Source organism: Hippopotamus amphibius, chromosome 12, assembly GCF_030028045.1.
Source record: "Hippopotamus amphibius kiboko isolate mHipAmp2 chromosome 12, mHipAmp2.hap2, whole genome shotgun sequence".
NCBI lineage: Eukaryota > Metazoa > Chordata > Mammalia > Artiodactyla > Hippopotamidae > Hippopotamus > Hippopotamus amphibius.
Window position 1 is genome coordinate 60713041 of NC_080197.1, and position 17614 is coordinate 60730654.

The window sequence follows — 17614 nt, forward strand, 5'->3', positions numbered from 1 at the left end:
AAAACATTCTGTCATATTTTTAAAGTATTGGAATTCTGATTCTAATGTATGCTAAGTGGTTTTCTATTTCTGTGCTTTTTGTATCTCCTTTATCATCTCTACCACCCACCTTCCCAATTATAAACAACAACAACAAAATTCTACAAATATGATCATTAAGTTTTGTTTTCAGCATGGTTTAGATATCTAATTAAAGGGATGATTATCTGAATACACTCTTATAATTGGATAATTGCTTCATTTATAATTCAAATACATACTTAGGTGATTCTTTTCTTAAATATATCAATAGGCATATATAATATGCTTAGAACTGTGCATCTTTACTAAAGTGTGATATGGTTAGGCTATCTTAAACTTCTGTTTGTGTATAAATTTGTCTTCTGAAATTAAGACTTCATTTATTTTAAATATTCCTGATTCTCATATACCTTTCGCTATAATTTAGTTCCCATGGCTTGTCTTCTGTTTTTCTTTCTTCTATCACACATTTACACAGTTGAAAAAATACTATTTCAAATAAAATATATGGAAAATAACAGATATATTACAGTTGGTCTCTGAGAAAGTTGATTATTTGCTGGATGAAATAGTCTTGAAAACCTTTTATGAGAAATATTTTAACTGTTATAAATTGACTATTGATTGATACCATCATGAACACCTTCCTCCCAATTTTCTATCAAGTTGCCTTTGCTTTCCTCTTGCCTTAGTAACCCTTCTGCTTCCTCCTACTCGCCACTCTCATGCCTCTAATTGTGACTAATGGCTAGAACTTAATTCACATTTCACCACCCACACTCTGCTGACATCATAAATTATTTGGATACAGATGGACAATATTCATTAGCTGTGCACTTTACTGAAAGAGCCTTACACAGGAGTGCTGCACTCTCCCATTTTTAGTAAAAGTTAAAATGCTTTTCCTGTCATGGGGGTTGGGGTGAGTTAGCCATGATAGAGGACAGGGCTACAGTGCTAATAAATAAAAATAATAACTATTACTGCTGGTCGAGTGACCCTGGGAGAAGAGCACTACAAAGCTATTTGTTGTTCCCTTTCACTTGTCAACAGCACTGGCTTAAAAGCTTTAGCCATTGTTGAGGACCTAATAGAACCCTTGGAAAGTTAGAAAGGCAACTGTCAAAAAAAAAAAAAAATCAGGCAAAGATTAATTGAGTATCTCTGTATTTCTGTGCTGTTTTGGGACAATTCATGTATTAACCTGATGGAGGTGACAACTGTTTTTGTCCCTCTTAATACTACACCTCTTTCTATGTCATCTTTATTGACATGAACCAACTGAAAAATTCACAGGAATGACAGATAAGGCAGTGAAACTAAGGGTTATGAATCATTTCCATAAAGATATGTAGAGATAGAACTATTACCCTTTGATGCAGCTTTTGATTTCTAGGTAGTTATAGTGATGGGCAAAGTGAAGCATATGTATATCTATTTCACTTGGATTTTAACATAGTTCTCTTGGGTTGTTGTATATGAAGTTGTAGTTGTAATGTTAGTCAACCTTTCTAAGTGTTACTGTGTGCCCAGTACCGTCATAACCACTTTACATACATATATCATTTAATTCTTTTGGCAATAATGTGAGAGAAGTGTAGTTAAAATCCCCTTTTATAGATGAGTAAATTGAAGCAGAGAGAAGTTAAATTACATGCCAAAGGTCACAAAATTCATAGTAGTAAGTGATGGATTCGTGTGGTATGATGTTAAGTTACTTTTTATTTTTACATTTAGTAGCAAACATAAGAGAGATTTTGTACATGAGAAACGACTCTGCAATTCCTTTTCGAAATGCTGCCCTCAAATTACTTCCGTCACTTTTTGCTGGGATCTAATATTTAAAACAAGAAAAAACCAGAGTGTTGTAGTCTGTGCAAGGAAATGAGCTTACTTGCTGAGTGATGAAGTGGAGAAAACTAGGAGAGTTTTATAAGTCTGTCTCTTAATGGATATTTTGTGTAGGAAGTATAGAGCCATCTTTTGAGGAGAAAACCCAAGTTTATTGATATGTAGAGATTTTATCATATTGATTATGGTATATTTAATCATGTAATGAAAAAACATTCTTCTGAAATGTGGTATAAGATTGGGTATAATTTAAGGTGTGTTAATAGTTAGAGCCTGTACGTTGAGAAATTTAAGCCTGTGGGTAATGATTTAGATATTGCAGTATTCCAAACCAGATTTTACGTTAAAAATTTCAAAACTTGAGTCAGCAGACCAAAGATTTTTTTTTTTCTCTTAACCAAGCTCTTATTAAATTTCAAGTGGAAACAACTATTTTGGCACTACTGAAAGTAAAGTTTTTCTAGAGCTTAATTCACTTTAGGATAATTACTTATAAAATGAGGCTTATTGAAATCCTAATGCTTTGGAATTTCAGATGTGTTTCTATTGTGTGTTTTGGTGTGTGTTATTTTTTTTTAACATTTCCTAGAAGAACTTGACATTTCCAGTAGCAGACTAGCTGTAGCACTTGGCTAATGAGGCCATTACAAGGCCTTCTGGTCTTCAGTGCCCAGATACTTTCCAGATATGTAGAAGTTTTTATATTCCTTCCATTGCATTGTTTAATATTTGCCCCCAAATGTTGTCTAGACATGCAGCTATTGTCAACGTGAATTGAACTCTTACTGGTATATGATTTCCAGATTTAGCCCAACCTTCCTCTCAAAAATATTATTATTATCAGTAATTGAATAACTAAATAGCAACATTGTAATTAGCTTTTTGAAGAGAAATATAGTTAGCCAAATAATGAACTAACATTTATAACTAACTAAACTATTCTATAGTTTCATGGGAGCCATCAAGTGAAGGCTTCCAAGGGGAGAATATTGAATTAACGGTACCTAATTCTAACAGATGTTCACCACCCAGACCACGTATCATCTAATTATTGTCTAAAACTAGGTGAAGTGACTAAAACTGGACTAACATTTCATTTTTGAAAAGTTTGACTCTGTATTAAAAGAACTTGTAGTGTGTGGAATATGGAAAAGACAATTAAACTAGGAGTTAAGCTTCAAGTTCTGCTTTTGTCATTAATTAGTTTATTGTCTTAGGCAGGCTTTTTTTTTAGTATTTATTTTATGTATTAATTTATTTGGCTGTGCCGGGTCCTAGTTGCAGCATGCAGGATCTTGGTTGCAGCGTGCAAGATCTTTTAGTTGTGGCATGTGGGGACTAGGTCCCTGACCAAGGATCAAACCTGGATCCCCTGCATTGGGAGCATGGAGTCTTAACCACTGGACCACCAGGGAAGTCCCTCTTAGGGAAGCTTTAACCTTAATTTATATTTTCTGTCTGTAAAATGAAGAGTTTGGTCTAGACTAGTTATTACTCAACTTGTATTGAGCAAAACAGTCACCTCCCAACACTAGTTTCCTTGGTCAAATATTTAAATAATACTATATAATCCATAACGCACTTAAAGATCGACAGTCTGTTAGCACATAAAATGGTCTCAATCTTGTAAAACAGAAATGTAAATTTGTTAATGTTAATTAGATTTACATGACAGTGGAATGCTTATTTTATTTGTTTGTTTTAGTTTTTACTTGTAACGAAGCAATTTATGTTCCATTTATGTCCAATATATGTTTTAGTAAATTCGTTTTGTGGAATGCTTATCTAAATGTTATCTGAAGATCCTTCCAGGTTTAAAATGCTGATTCTGTGACTTGAATAATTGACACATGCTTACTTCTTGACTTTGAAGGAGGTATTAGTATATTTTCAACGTTCAACCGTATTGTTGTTCCTTCCAAAAGACAACTTTCATCCCTAAATGTGCACCCTATCACATGTCAGGAATAACACAGCTTAGTTTAAGCCACAAAATTAAAGTATCAACAGTGGTAGATTTGGTATGACCTAACTCCTGGGACTTTGTTTAAAAAGTCACATATTATACATACATATTTTTTGCTTGTTCGATTTTTCAATGAGCTTTGCCACTGCAGCTCAAGGGAGATTAAGGGGGAAAAAACCTACATAAACACAAAGCAAAAACCTGAGCTTGTGTGTAAAGCTACTGCACTGGAGCGAATGTGGTTTAATTCTTGGCACTGGAAGCTTGTTGGAGAATTACAGTATGTTGGCATGAGTCTCTGGGTCTCATTGTTCCAGATGAGGGAGTCAGTCTTAAGAGTGTTTGGCACTGAAGGGGAAAAGGAGTGAGAGTTATAGGGAATGAACAGGCCCTGAAGAGGCAGGATGCTGTTGTAACAATGGCTGGCACAGTTAGTGGGGCCATTCACTGGTGGGGATTGCCATAGGCATTGATGTGAAGAAGCATATGTGAGCAAAAGAGGCAAGGGTAAGAAGGGAAAAGCAATGGCAGAAAGAGACAAAAGTAATCCAGTTAGAGTCATCTTACTATTAATGGGTTGACTGATAAGGATATCTTTCACTTCTCTCTAATTTATCTTTTAGCTTACTTCTTAATATTTATTTTATTTTCTCTTTAAAAATATATACGTGTTTACCTTTCCCCTAAAAGGACAGATTCTTGAATTAGGGTTTTGTATTCCATCTGTTCTACTTTCTGGCCAGGTGATGCTGGGCCTTGGTTTTCTTTCTGAGCCTTAGTTTTCTCATCTGCAAAATGGATATAATGATAATATAACACCATTGACAAATTTTTGTATCTGACAGCATTCTGTAAAGTGGAAGGCCACGTAAAAATAATAACTTATTATCTGTCCTGCTCATTTTAATATAGAGAGCTCTAGCTTTAATTTTAATGGTAATCATGATACTCCAATGCTTGGGAGAAGTAAAATCTATGAAAACTGTTTAAAGTGTTTAAAGTAAAACTATGACACGGCTTAACATGAAAATAATGGATAATTCAAAATTTGAACATTTGGAAATAACTATATGTCCAGAAACATACTATACTCACAGTATAAAATACAATTCTACAAGTTTATTTTTTAATCACATTTTAGACAATGGAACATTTAATAGATAACTACTATTCTCTCTTTTACTCCATAAGCACTGAAGCAGCAGTTACATAATTGTGTCAGATTTCACTTTAATCATATTCACACATTAATGAACAGGTGTATTATAAATATTGAGATTTTGCCATTTGGTCTTTCACAATTCTAATCGTTTATATTCTGTGGGATCTCTACCATTTTCAGAGAAATTCAGTCATTGGTACATGTCCATTTATCGTCCTCATTATTGTGAGATCATTTCTTACCACTTCTTCATGAACTACCAGTGGAAATAAATTGAAACATTAGCAGTTGTGGAATATTGAACATGGATTTGCTTGAAACTCTTTGTTTTACAGTAATTCAGATAGAGAGGTGAAGTGGGTGAAAAGATAAGCTTTCGGTCCCCCTGAGCTAGACCGTGTCAAAGTCCTGGTGAGAACCCAGATTGTTTGACTTTATAGCCCAACTGTCCTTCCACTGTATGAATACCTTTTCAGTTCAATGCATATGTCTCCTATATGGTCATAGGTTTTGCTTAAATCATCCAGAATTCTAAAGTTCAAAGTCATATAGTGGGACTACATCCTGAATGTAATGAAAACTAGGAAACCTTGGCTTTTAATCTCATCATGCTGCTCGTAGGTACATGTTACCCTGGAGTATTCAATTTATCCTTTCAAATGTTTACTTCATCCATCCACTGGAGTTAATAACAGTAGTTTTTCTGACTGTCCATGGCTGTTTTGTAGGTGAAATGCAGTAATGTGTGTGAACTAGAAAGAGTAAAGGCTTTGGGATCCAGTAAGTTGAACTTAGCTCCATACTGGGCACGTCACGCTATTTCTCAAAGTTTTGGTTTCTTAATGGTGAAACAGATGTACCAATATCTAATTCAGGAGATTATTATGAGAAGTTTGAGATACCACATGTAAAGCACCCGGTATACTATTTAGCACTTAACCCTCGGAATAGTATCTATCATTATCATATGGTTGTCAACAAGAGACTTAGGAATTTGTAGGGAAAAAAATAAACCTTAATACAAGACTCAGCTCTGCCCGTTAGATATTGTGAGACCTCAGACAAGTCCTTTTCTTCCTTTGGCTTTTTTTTTTTTTTAACTTGGCAGATGGATATAATAACAGAATCTGAGTCTTCAGGTGTTGGCCTTGATTAAATGAGAGAACACAGGTAAAAGCATCTAGCATAGTTCCTGGCACACAGGCTGTTCAGTAAATGTTTATTGAATCTGGGTTTAAAGTATATACCTCATCCAGATTCCAAGTGTTATTGTCTTTATTCATCCACAGGCATGACAACCCTGAGTTAGATATATTTCTGATTTTACATCTTCCAAATTACTTGGTCTTAAGTTATTCATTTCTCTGTAGTGTATGTTAAAAGTCAGGTACTTGGAAAAAGTGGCTTTGTATGAGAGCCTTCTATCTTTATGCAAGTTGATAAAGAGGCCAGGAATGTTCTGCAGGTTTCAGAAATCTGGAGGCTGTTTCTTTAACTCTGCAACTTAGACAGAAGACTTCTGTTTCTTTATGAGCACACTACAGTGAATATTTTGTCTAGCTGCAGGGGAAAAGCTTTGTCACGGACTTTGCAGACAATAGCCTTAAAAGTAAAATGGTCTGCTTTTGGTGCCGGGAGGTTCAGGGGCCTATTGTTAGTGCACAATGGATTTCTATTGCTGCATTCCTGCTTTGCAAAGGTTTGTTAGCTTTTAATGACTGACAGTACTCTATTACAAATACCATATTGGCTGAGCCCTGTTTACATGCTACTCAAGAATTTTTGTAGAGTGCTGGAAAAAAGAAACAGTGGTGTTTGTTTGACCTACTCTGATAAGGTTTAAAAAATGATTTCACTCATGAAGTGTTTACTGAGAATGTAGAAACATTGGACAACCCTGCAGAAGTATTTTAAAGTTACTTTTAAAGCCTCAGTGAACAAAAATATTGATTATAGTAAGAAAAGATTTAATGCATTTTATTGCTCAGAATTGTCATTACCATTTTCAAAACAACGTGGTATAAAAATTAGGGATATTTTAAGAAAAAGTAAAAGTAAAATCTTTAGGATCTTTTTTCCTTAAATGTGAAAAAAATGGAGAGATATATTTTGTTACAAAGGAAAAAATTACATTTCACACATTCCATGTAAATGTGCACATAGTGGTTGTGGGGGGTGGTAGTCTGTACACACTATACGTACAGGCTGTGTGAGGAAGTAATCATTCAGCGCTTTTCTCCATTTTATTTTCCCCGAGTTTCTGACATCTGAAAAAGAAGCATTCCATGTTGTCACAGTTTTTGCAAGGAAAATTTCACCTCCGCTTCATTGAAAACTTCACACAGGCTTTGTGACTCTGATAGCTGATGTCTTTAAGATGAGGGCCTGAGAAAAGTAGATAGCATTAGCCAAGATGATGCTGAAGACGCTTTAAAATGCATTTTATTGTGGGGAAAATTAACCCGTTTCTAATAATCTTATGGTCTGTAGGCCAGACGCTCCCTTTGATAAGTTAACATGTACTCCCTTTATGCTCCTAGTAGGGGGTAAACAAATGTCTGAACAAACACAAATACACATAAACACCAGTGTGGAGAATGGCAGTGTGTGTCTTCCATCTAGATAATAATTGTGGGCATTGTTATTTAGATGGAGCATACTGGGACACTTATCTTTTAGTACACACCATTTTCTAACTGAGTGCGGTGCTAATCGAGGAATTGAAAGCCATTGTAATTGTGTACCCATGTAAATGCTGACAAGACTATACAATTACATTATTTGGAACTGAGTTTAATGTTTGGGAGTTTTATTAGCATTTATATTTACTTATACATAAAATTCAACACAAAAGGAGAGATCAAAACCATGTGACACATAGAAACAAATATCAGACTACCACATAACCCTGCTATCTAAAATCCGTGTGTCCTGTCTTAATACAGGGCATTTTAAAAGAATGTGATAGAATCTGAAATAAGCAAATAATGTTTCCATTATATGCATTACTCACTTCTCTAGATTTTGCAATCTTTGTAAAGCTTCTTTTATACCAACTTTTTTATATGTTCACGGTACTGGCAAATCTTTCCACAGTGTGCTTACCACCACATGATGTTAAACACATATTATAAAGTGGATGTAATTGTAAACACACAGAGGGATATAATTACATGTAGCAGATTTAAGAGCTAATTCTTTGCCTTTTTTTACTCTGCATTTCATCAACATAATTATTTTTTGACTGCAGACTAACACCCTGAAATTGACAAGCATCCATTATAGCGGGAATTTGTTCACCAAATTGAAAAACAATGAACTGCAGGTTTATATGTACCCATTGTCATCAAGAATTAGTACGGCTTTGTTCCGCAAGAGGAAAAAGCTAATGATTTTGAAACAGCAGGTGACAAAACACATTCTTTTTTTCCTCCCCTGTTATCAGTTTGTTGATGAAGTCATTATGAACTGGGGCCGGGCTAGGGATGGCCTTATTTTTAGCAGGTAGACTTTTAATGCGCTACATTATAAAGATAGTCATGTTGATTTGCTTACCTTTTTTTTTCCTTTACTTAGAAACCCCCAGTATTGAAAAGCTACTCTCAAAGGACTGGAAAGACAAGCTTCTCGCAATGGGATCAGGGAACTTTGGTGAAATAAAAGGTAATATGTTTGCAGTTATTTTGATCCAAAATGTACCTGATATTTGATCCAAGTGAATCTGATATTTAGAAATATTAGTGGTGAAAAAGTACTTCTGCCCCATGCATTCTGTCTTTGGAGTGTCTTCTTTCTAGCTTGAAAGGGGATGTACCAGAGTTCTTATTCTCTCTGTGCCTTATAATAGTATGTTGTTTTAACAGAATAACTGCACTATATCTTTAACAGTCTTTGGTTTTCATCATTTTTAAAAATTTTAAATCTTACTTTATAAGTAGAAATGTATCTACAGCAGGGTTAAAAACTGTATAAGATGATTTTATACATTCTGCTTGTTAGAAGTATGAATGTACATAAGTTACATTTAAAACCAGGAATGACAAGGGTTCCTCATATAAAAATAAAATCAAATGATCCTTTCAATTAATTTAAAAGCGTGTTTTCTCAGCGCATAGTAGGCAATTTATGGTTTTCTATTTGTTGCTAATAGGACACTTTTGATTCTGAGTTCTAAAGGATTAATTTTAAGAAAAAACATATTAATATTAATATATTTTGTTATATATTACTCTGTGTATTTTTGGTAGAGGCTGAATATATATTTTAAATATCACCAGATTTATATTAATATACATGTAGAAATATGTGTATAAATAACTATTTTTATGTGTGTACATGCACATGTCCTCCCAATGAAAGGCGATCGTCTCTCTTAAGGCTCTGCTACATCAGAGCATCCTGGGGAAAGGCAAAGCATAGATCAGTCTTCTCAAATGTTTGACTTACGTGATATCAACATCTCCGTTTGGGAAACTTCCAGAAAATGTTTGACTATATCACTTTTCATCCATATATTTGGAGTTTACATATATTCAGGCTACAGTGAGGTGTGAATGAGTGGAGAGAGAATGAATTCCTGCTAATTAGCAAATTAAGTAACTGTAATCTATAATGGAATGAAATTAGAACAAATAATAATTAATATTCCTTAAAGAGCTTGAAGACAAAATTTAGAGAGAACAGAGAAGTTTCTTTTTCTGAGGCAGCAGGTCCTTTAATTTGTTGCATTTTAACCCGTTTGCACCTGAGATATAGGATGTATTCTCCAAGGTTCTTTATTCTCCTGTGACCTGGGTAATAACTGAGAGCACAGCAGAGACGATCACCTGTTCCGAGCCTTGTGATCTCATTCCACTGGAGGACAAACATTTTTCTCTCCGTCGTTTTCCTCACAAGTTTGACTTAAAAGCAGCAACAGCAGTGATAATACGCTTAGAGGAAAGAAGCTCAGCTGTCCTTTCAGGCTTGCCTGCGGGGTTAGTTCAGGAAGCTGCAGTACAGTCACAAAAGAAGTTTCTGTCTTTAATTTTGAGTTTTTTAAGCTTCACATTCAGAGCACAAGTCTGGTTATTGTCCTCTGGTTCTGTTCAAAAAGGTGTGTTCTGATGCATTTTAAAAGCAACTGTAGATCTGTCTTCCGTTGGGGGCATGGTTCCTAGGTGCTTGTGTCAGGTTTGGCAGAAAACTGGGGAGAAAAGCCCTGGGTTGCTTTCCCCGCTGACTGCCCCCGGGACGGTTGCCGTCACTACCCGTTGTTCACAGGTGGCTTGAGGACGTGGAGAGCGTGCAATAGTGTGTTGCCCTCTAGGGGTAAATGAATTTGACTTACTGGTTCTTGGGGGGTCAGACCCTATGATTAGGTGCTGCCCAGGAATGTGGTTTTCATGCCACCTGAGAAGAAGTTAGTCAAGAACAATGACCTAGCTGTTTGGCAGGTATTTTTAATGAGACAAACAAAGGTGCAAGTCTCACGTACGCGTAGATTGTTTTCAGTCAGGGTAGGGAAGGATAAGCATGACCTTTTTTTAATCTGAAAATACAAATGTATTCATTTATTAGATAATTTATTACTGATAATTCAGAGTACTGTATCTCAGTAGAAACTTTGCTTATATTAGGATGTTTACAGCCTATTTAGCGAGTCTGCTTGTGGATTGAAACTTTTCCATTTACATAGGTGAGTTTTCACTTAACTTTTAATTAGTTCCAGAAAACATGTGAGTGAGTGAACGAATGTGTGTGTGTCTGTGTGTGTCCATTCTTGAACATCGTAAGACCATAGCCAATGAGGGCAGAGCTCAGTTCCTAAGAGCTGGCTTCAAGTTGCTGTGAGTCCAAGGGCATTTGGACAAAGATTAAGCTTACAGCTTGGCAAAGTTCAAAGAAGTGTTTCTTACTATTACTATTTTAAAAGTAGAAGTGATAAACTTTTAAAAAGAGGAGAAATAAGTAGCATTTGGTTTAGTTTAGCTGTCAATAAAGAGTTGTCGTTCCCACTTAAAGTCAGTCTCGGTTTTCAAGGAGCAATGTGAGTTAGGAAAGGTCACCCACTTCTAAAAGCATAAAATTATTTTCATGTTAGATTATCTTGCCTATTAAAATTTAGACCATTTTATGGTCTGGTACTTTGGCTATGTGAAGTAATTAGGTTTTAAAGTTACATTAGCAACAGTTCTCCAAAAAGCACCCCAAAAAGGACACTGGATTCAGTTTTCCAGAACAAAAGAGTTTGACTAAAAAGCTCTGCCAATAGTAAGCAGTCAGTATATGTTATAAACTGATTAGCAGCCTATAGAAATTATTTTTTTCTTCTTCTCTAATCAGCCATATAGTGTAACTGGCTAGTTTACGGAGACTTTTTGCCCTTATCTATAGCAGAAGCACTGAGTCGTGGTTGTGTGAAAGGTGAAGAAATATATTTTATAGCCTCATAGTTACTGAGAAGGGGAAAAAAGAGTGCCTAGACTCCAGTTGGCAGGCAGTAGCATCACACATTGTTTCAGCTAGCATGAAATTCCATTACACTGAAGGTCACTGCATTGGCTCTTCACCTGAGGACAGTATCTGCAGTTCCGTGGCAGCTTTGACTAATCTAAACAAATCGTTTGTTTTGCAGCAAAGTCATTGCAAAATGTGTATTTCACTAACTTAAATTTATTTGAAGAATTATAACAAAAACAGCTGCATGCAAAATTCTCTTAAATATTTCTAGTTTGGTCAGGTTATAAAAGCAGGGCATTGTTTGAGAGGTTTTCTAGCTAAGTCACTCAGAAAAGCCTAGATCGGTTTCTCCACCTGCCTTGTTTGAAGAATTCTTTAGAGCCTGGTTTCTTTCCCATTGGTACCCTAGATAGACCCTTCTCACCCTACTCAGAATGCATTAATTTAGGCCGGTAAAGTGTTGTATCTGGTATTAAGGAAAATGCCAGCTGCAGTTGGTATAATAAAAAATTGGCTCTTTTTGAAAGCTGTGATTTTGTTCTTTCTAGAAGATGGGACATAAAGGCAAACACCAAACTGCTCTAGAATGCCAGTAATGGATTCAAGGAAATAATCGATTCAACAATACTATGGCCTTTCAGAACTCGTGAATTAAAGACATGCTGTGTAGATTCAACACGAGGATTACAGTAGATCCTCTCTTAGGTGACATAAAAGTTTGATGCAAAAGAGATATGTAGATTTACTGTATGGCTTGAAAGAGATAATTCTGTTCAGATATTGTTAGATGATTCAAAAATAAGCAGGCTTGGAACAGGAATAAGGCCCCAGGTAATAAATCTAGTAAGAGGTCTCCTTGGATTTTTGCAAATTTAAAACATGGACATCTCAGCATTTAGACAAGTAAAGGTTTGTTAACGTTGAAAGTTGTTTTAAACCCATTCTTTTAAAAATCCAGTAACTATTTAAGAAACACACGATTTGCTAATTACCTTGTGACTATTTCATTTGTGCATAGAATATACATATATATATATGTATGCCTTCACATTTTTTCAGAGGGGTTGGAAACGTTGATTATTTTCTGAAGGAACTGTTGGATCTGGAATTTGTTTAACATAAGAGTCAGCCATAAGGAAGGTACATAACATAGTCATTTACTTCTAAATAAAGTAAATGTTTAATGTTTTTAATCTACTAAGCTTGTTTTATAGTTCCTTGTAGTTGCTTGTGAGTAATGTTTTCACTTTTTGTAAAAACTATTTCATAAGAACTGAAGAAAGACTACTGGTGCACAGGATATAAATTTTTAAAATAAGTTTGGCAGTGTCTATAAAAGCAGAAAGTGACTTTCTGTTTTCTGCAAATCAGTTACTTCCTCTGTCTTAGAAAGCCAGAGTCCTTATGCCAGTGTATAAACACAGCAAGTGATAGGAAGAGAACAGCCACTGGCTCTCATTGGTTTGTATATTGATAATCCAGTTCGCCAATTAGGAAGTTTTATATACCTTTTACAGCAGGCACTTAATAATGCATGTGTTAAGCAGATACTCTTACATATTTAATCAGGGGTTTGTATTTGAAAATAAAAATATGCTCTCCTCAAAAACATTTTTCTCATTTAAAAATACATTCACTCATTTAACAAGTATTATTTTTTCCAAGGTTGTGAAGATTCTAAAATTAAAATAATTATAAAAACATTATTTTTTTCTTGGAGATGCTAACTCCAAATATTATGCTATCCAGATCATTGGATAATAGAATTAACCTAAAACCTTTTCCTCTTTTAAATTAGCATTTCTTACTAGGGAAGCATGACTTGTGGAACTCAGGTTACCTCTTTTGGTTTATTTCCTCATCCCCTCGTTTAAAAACAGTTGCATTGATTACATGCCCATTTATATACAGGCACTTCATTAATATCTTCCTTACAAAATTACTGTAACAGTCATTTTATTCCCATTTTGTGTAGGAAGAAACTGAGTCTCAGAGACAGAGATTTATTACCCAAAACCACATACTTTAGTTGTGACAGGGTCAAGACGTGACTTTGATGCTATCTTCAAAGCCTGTGCTCTTTGCATGATGCTTGGTAGTCTGTCTTCAATAAAGTTGGAATGGGTGATCTCTAAAATCCTTTAAAACTTGAAGACATATTGAGACTCACCACAACTAGATGAAGAGTCCCTCTGAAATGCAGCCATCATTAGCCTGCTTACATGATGAATGTTTCTTGTGGACTACCCAGCTTGCTATTGGCCCAAAGTTTGGAACCCAGAACGTGTTTGATGAATGAATGACCAAAAAATGCCGTGTCTTAAGATGGCTATGATTGACTACGTGCAGCCAATTTAATGTGATATTTAAAAAACAAACAAAAAACTTTTTTACATTTTAAGTACAATATCCAAGTAAGTGGATGGAATAATCTTGGGAAAAATTTATAAAATTACAACCTGTATTAAAAAGTAGACATTTGTAGTAAGAAATTGTATAGAACCACACTTTTAAAAAAAGGTAAGAATGACGATTGCTTTCACTGCACAAATGATAATGCACACATCTTGTTCCTAATGTCCCAGAAACAAAATATCCAGCCATGGGGTAACAGTGGTAAAGACCATAGCTGCTTTTCAGGTGTTCCATTTCACTCTAACGATAGTTGCCCTTAAAACTGATAGTTTTCAGGGGAATTCCCTGGTGGTCTAGTGGTTAGAACTCGGCGCTTTAACTGCCGGGGGCTCCTGCAAGCCGAGTGGCGCAGCCAAAACAAACAAATAAGCTGATAACTCCCTGTAGTATATATGTATTTTAAAAATCCAAACCAAAGTCCACTTTTTAAGATAATTGAAGCAAGAATTAAACTATTTTTTCAAAATAAATTATAGAAATCTGAAGGAAGGTAAGAATACTATTGTATTAGCAGTGTATACTAAAATATCAATTTATAGTGTCATGTAATATATGATAGCATTCCTTATGTAATCATAGATTCCAACTTCTAAGAGTACCTATATTGCAGTAAAGGATATATAACTAAATTTTATCAAAGTTTGGTTACTTTTGCTGTCAGTGAAAAAGACCAAATCACAGATGTTTATAAATTGGTTAATTTAAATATTCTTTTGCTGAATTAGAATAATGCCATTACTTTTTACTCTTGTTGGATAGAACTGCCATTGAGAAAGGCTTTAGCTGTAAATATAGAATAACTTAAGTTAGTTTCTATTCATTATATTTTCAGTTCATTCAACAAATACTGCTGTCTGTCTTGCCATGTGCTATGTTCTGGAGATGCAATGGTAGCAAATGGAGTAGACAGATTTCTGACCTCCTGGAGCTTACAGTCTAGTAGAGGCACTTTCATTAGGCGGAATTTTTAAAGGCAACGTAACGAATGACTTTTGGATCCTTCAAGTGGAATACCAGTTGAAAGCAGCATTTCCATAAAAATAAATTAAACCAAGTAGAGTTCCTATCTAAATTATAACATTGATAATCTAAGGAACACCAACAATAAAAGAAAAAAAAGAAAACATTCTGGAAAAGATTGAATGTTGCTTTGAAACACAGAATTAAATGTGTGGTAATTTTGTTGAGGGAAGAAACATAATCTCTAGTTTACTTCCAGAGTCAGAATTCTAGGACTTTTCCTTTCCTTGAGTGGCTCTTCCTTCCTTTTATATTTCCTTTAGTTGGATCAAAACTCCCAAAAATTTACTGCGATTTTGATTGTAACTTCAAACCATATATTTATTTCATTTTGGTAGAGTAAAACAATATTGGGGAAATACAAGCTTCCAAAGGTTTTTTCTTATTTTAAATGTATTTGAAACCATTCTTAATTTAAGTAATTCTGATAAGGGTTATTTATCTATTTGCATAGAATTGAACTTTATCAGTCAATTAAGGACTTTTCTGCCTTCTTAAGAAGTTTATTTAATTCATTTAATAAAAGGTTATGGGGTGCCTCCTCTGGGCTAGGCATTACTCTGCAGACATAGTATTGAAGAAAAACAAGCTAATATTCTACTGTCATGGAGATTATACTCTACTGGGAGATATGTAACTGTATCAATAACAATACCATGTATGGTGCTAACTACTACGTACAGAATAAAAATGGAGTGATGTGTTAGAAAGTGAGTTGGTGGCCTCTATAATTTAAGAGTTCAAGAAAAACACTGAGGAGTCGGCATTTAATTAAGTTACCGTCTGAATGGATCTGAGTTTGTTGGTTAGTTGATTGGTTTATTATCTCTTACTTTTAAATGTAGTCTCTGAAGCAGACATTCTTGTACAGTGGGTGTAATGTACAGTGTAGTATCCCCAATCCCTAGAATCGTGTGAGGCACAAAGGAGGAACTCTGTGGATATATGTTGAATGAATGAAAGAAAAAAGCTAGTCATTTGAAGTAGTTCTCTACCAGGGGAAATTGGGCAATGTCTGGAGGCATTTTTTGGGTGTTGCACCTAAGCAGGGAGTGCTGCCAGCATCTACAGAGCACAACTCCCCAGAAAAAGAATTGTCCAGACTAAAGTGTCAACAGTGCTGAGGTTGAGAAACCCTGATCTAGGGGAAGAGCTTTCCAGAGGGAAATATTTGGAGTGCAGAGGCCCTAAGGTGGAAGCAAGTTTGCATATTGATATTAGAGAAGCTCAAAGAAGGCGATGTGACTGAAGCTTTCAGCAAGAGAAAATGGGAGGAGATGATGCCAAAGAAGGCAAGGACCTGATCATTCAGGGCTTTGTAAGGGTAGGGAGTTTGAATTTTATTCTGTGTACAGTATAAAGCTATGAAATGGTTTTATACAGCTGTGTGACATGATCTGATATGCCTTTCTAAATGACCACTCTGAACTTCTTGGAAAATGGGTTTTAGTAGGAGAAGTAGAAGAAGGTAGAATGTTTAGAAACTATTGTGGTAGACAAGGCAAGAGAGAGATGGTGACAGCCTGGGTTAAGAGGCATTAGTGGAAATGAAAATATATGGACTGATTTATAATATGTTCTAGGAGTGACAGGATTCGCAGTGAATTAGATATGGAAGATGAGGCAGATGAAAGAATATAAACAATGTATGCATGGTCATATCTCTTACTGAGATGGGGATGGCTGAAGCTCGTTCCCTTCCTTCATGACTTCTGTCACATTATGTTAAGGAATGTTCTGACCTGCACTTCTGCTATGGAACCTATACAACTATACGAATTGCTCAAATGATAACCATTCCTATAGTCACAAGGCAGTAGAAAGAACTGAAACATAGGATATTTCTATTTCTTAAGTAATCCTTCAGTCTTAGGGGATTGAAGCAAGACTAGCATAGATGAAAATACACAAGAGTGCAAATAACTGAAACACGAAAGATGAAGGGCGGTGGGCTGAAGGTTTGAAGACTTTGAATTGCACATAGACTATAAAATTAGATTTGAAGTAAATCTTATTGATGCCTGTGTGACTAAGTGAAGACAGAAGGATTTTGTTAATATTTCATGTTCTGTGCCAAAATGATATTTGTTTATACTCATCACCAAATAAATATATTTCTTTACACATTTGTATGATAACAGCTATTAAAATAATTAACGGCACCTTAAGCTTTTAAATTATACTTCCACGTGTTTACATGAAATACATTTTTCTGTGTATGCAAGTAATAGTGATAATAGTAATAAATGTTCATTGTAGGAAATTTTCTAAGTATAAAAATATGAAGAAAACTTTAAAATGACCCATTTAATGACCCACCACCTAGATACAGCTGCTATTAATCTATAGATAAACTTTCTTCCAGTCTTTTTTTTCCCCTTTAAATGTAGATATCTGCATGTGTTGAGGTGTTTATACAAATGTTTCATTTCTATCCAACTTTTTCACCTAGCTTTCTATCATGAACAAGTTCCCTTATCATAAAATATTCTTAAAAATACTTTTTTCATGGATGCAAAATACTCTACTATGTGGATGTCCCATAATTATTTCATTATCCGCATTTGATATTTAGATGGTTTCTAATATTTCATTTAAAACCCCTTTTAATACTTACCTTCATTTCCTACAGTTTTCTTGGGCTAGATGTTAAGAAGTGAAACTACCTCCTTGATTTCTACCTGTAAACCGGCTCCTTTCTCAGACCTCCACTCTCAGTAAATGGTTCTTTGGATCTT

The 17614-nt window shown here is 35.0% G+C and overlaps 1 protein-coding gene across 24 annotated transcripts in view; it reads left to right on the plus strand.

The window, feature by feature from the left end:
- Positions 1–17614, plus strand: part of SOX5 (SRY-box transcription factor 5) — a 952888-nt gene that overhangs the window by 739068 nt on the left and 196206 nt on the right. For all 24 annotated transcript variants that reach the window (XM_057701095.1, XM_057701087.1, XM_057701097.1 and 21 more), the window contains one exon: positions 8577–8663. In XM_057701095.1, coding sequence (XP_057557078.1) covers positions 8577–8663 — 87 coding nt within the window. The remainder of the gene's footprint in view (positions 1–8576; positions 8664–17614) is intronic.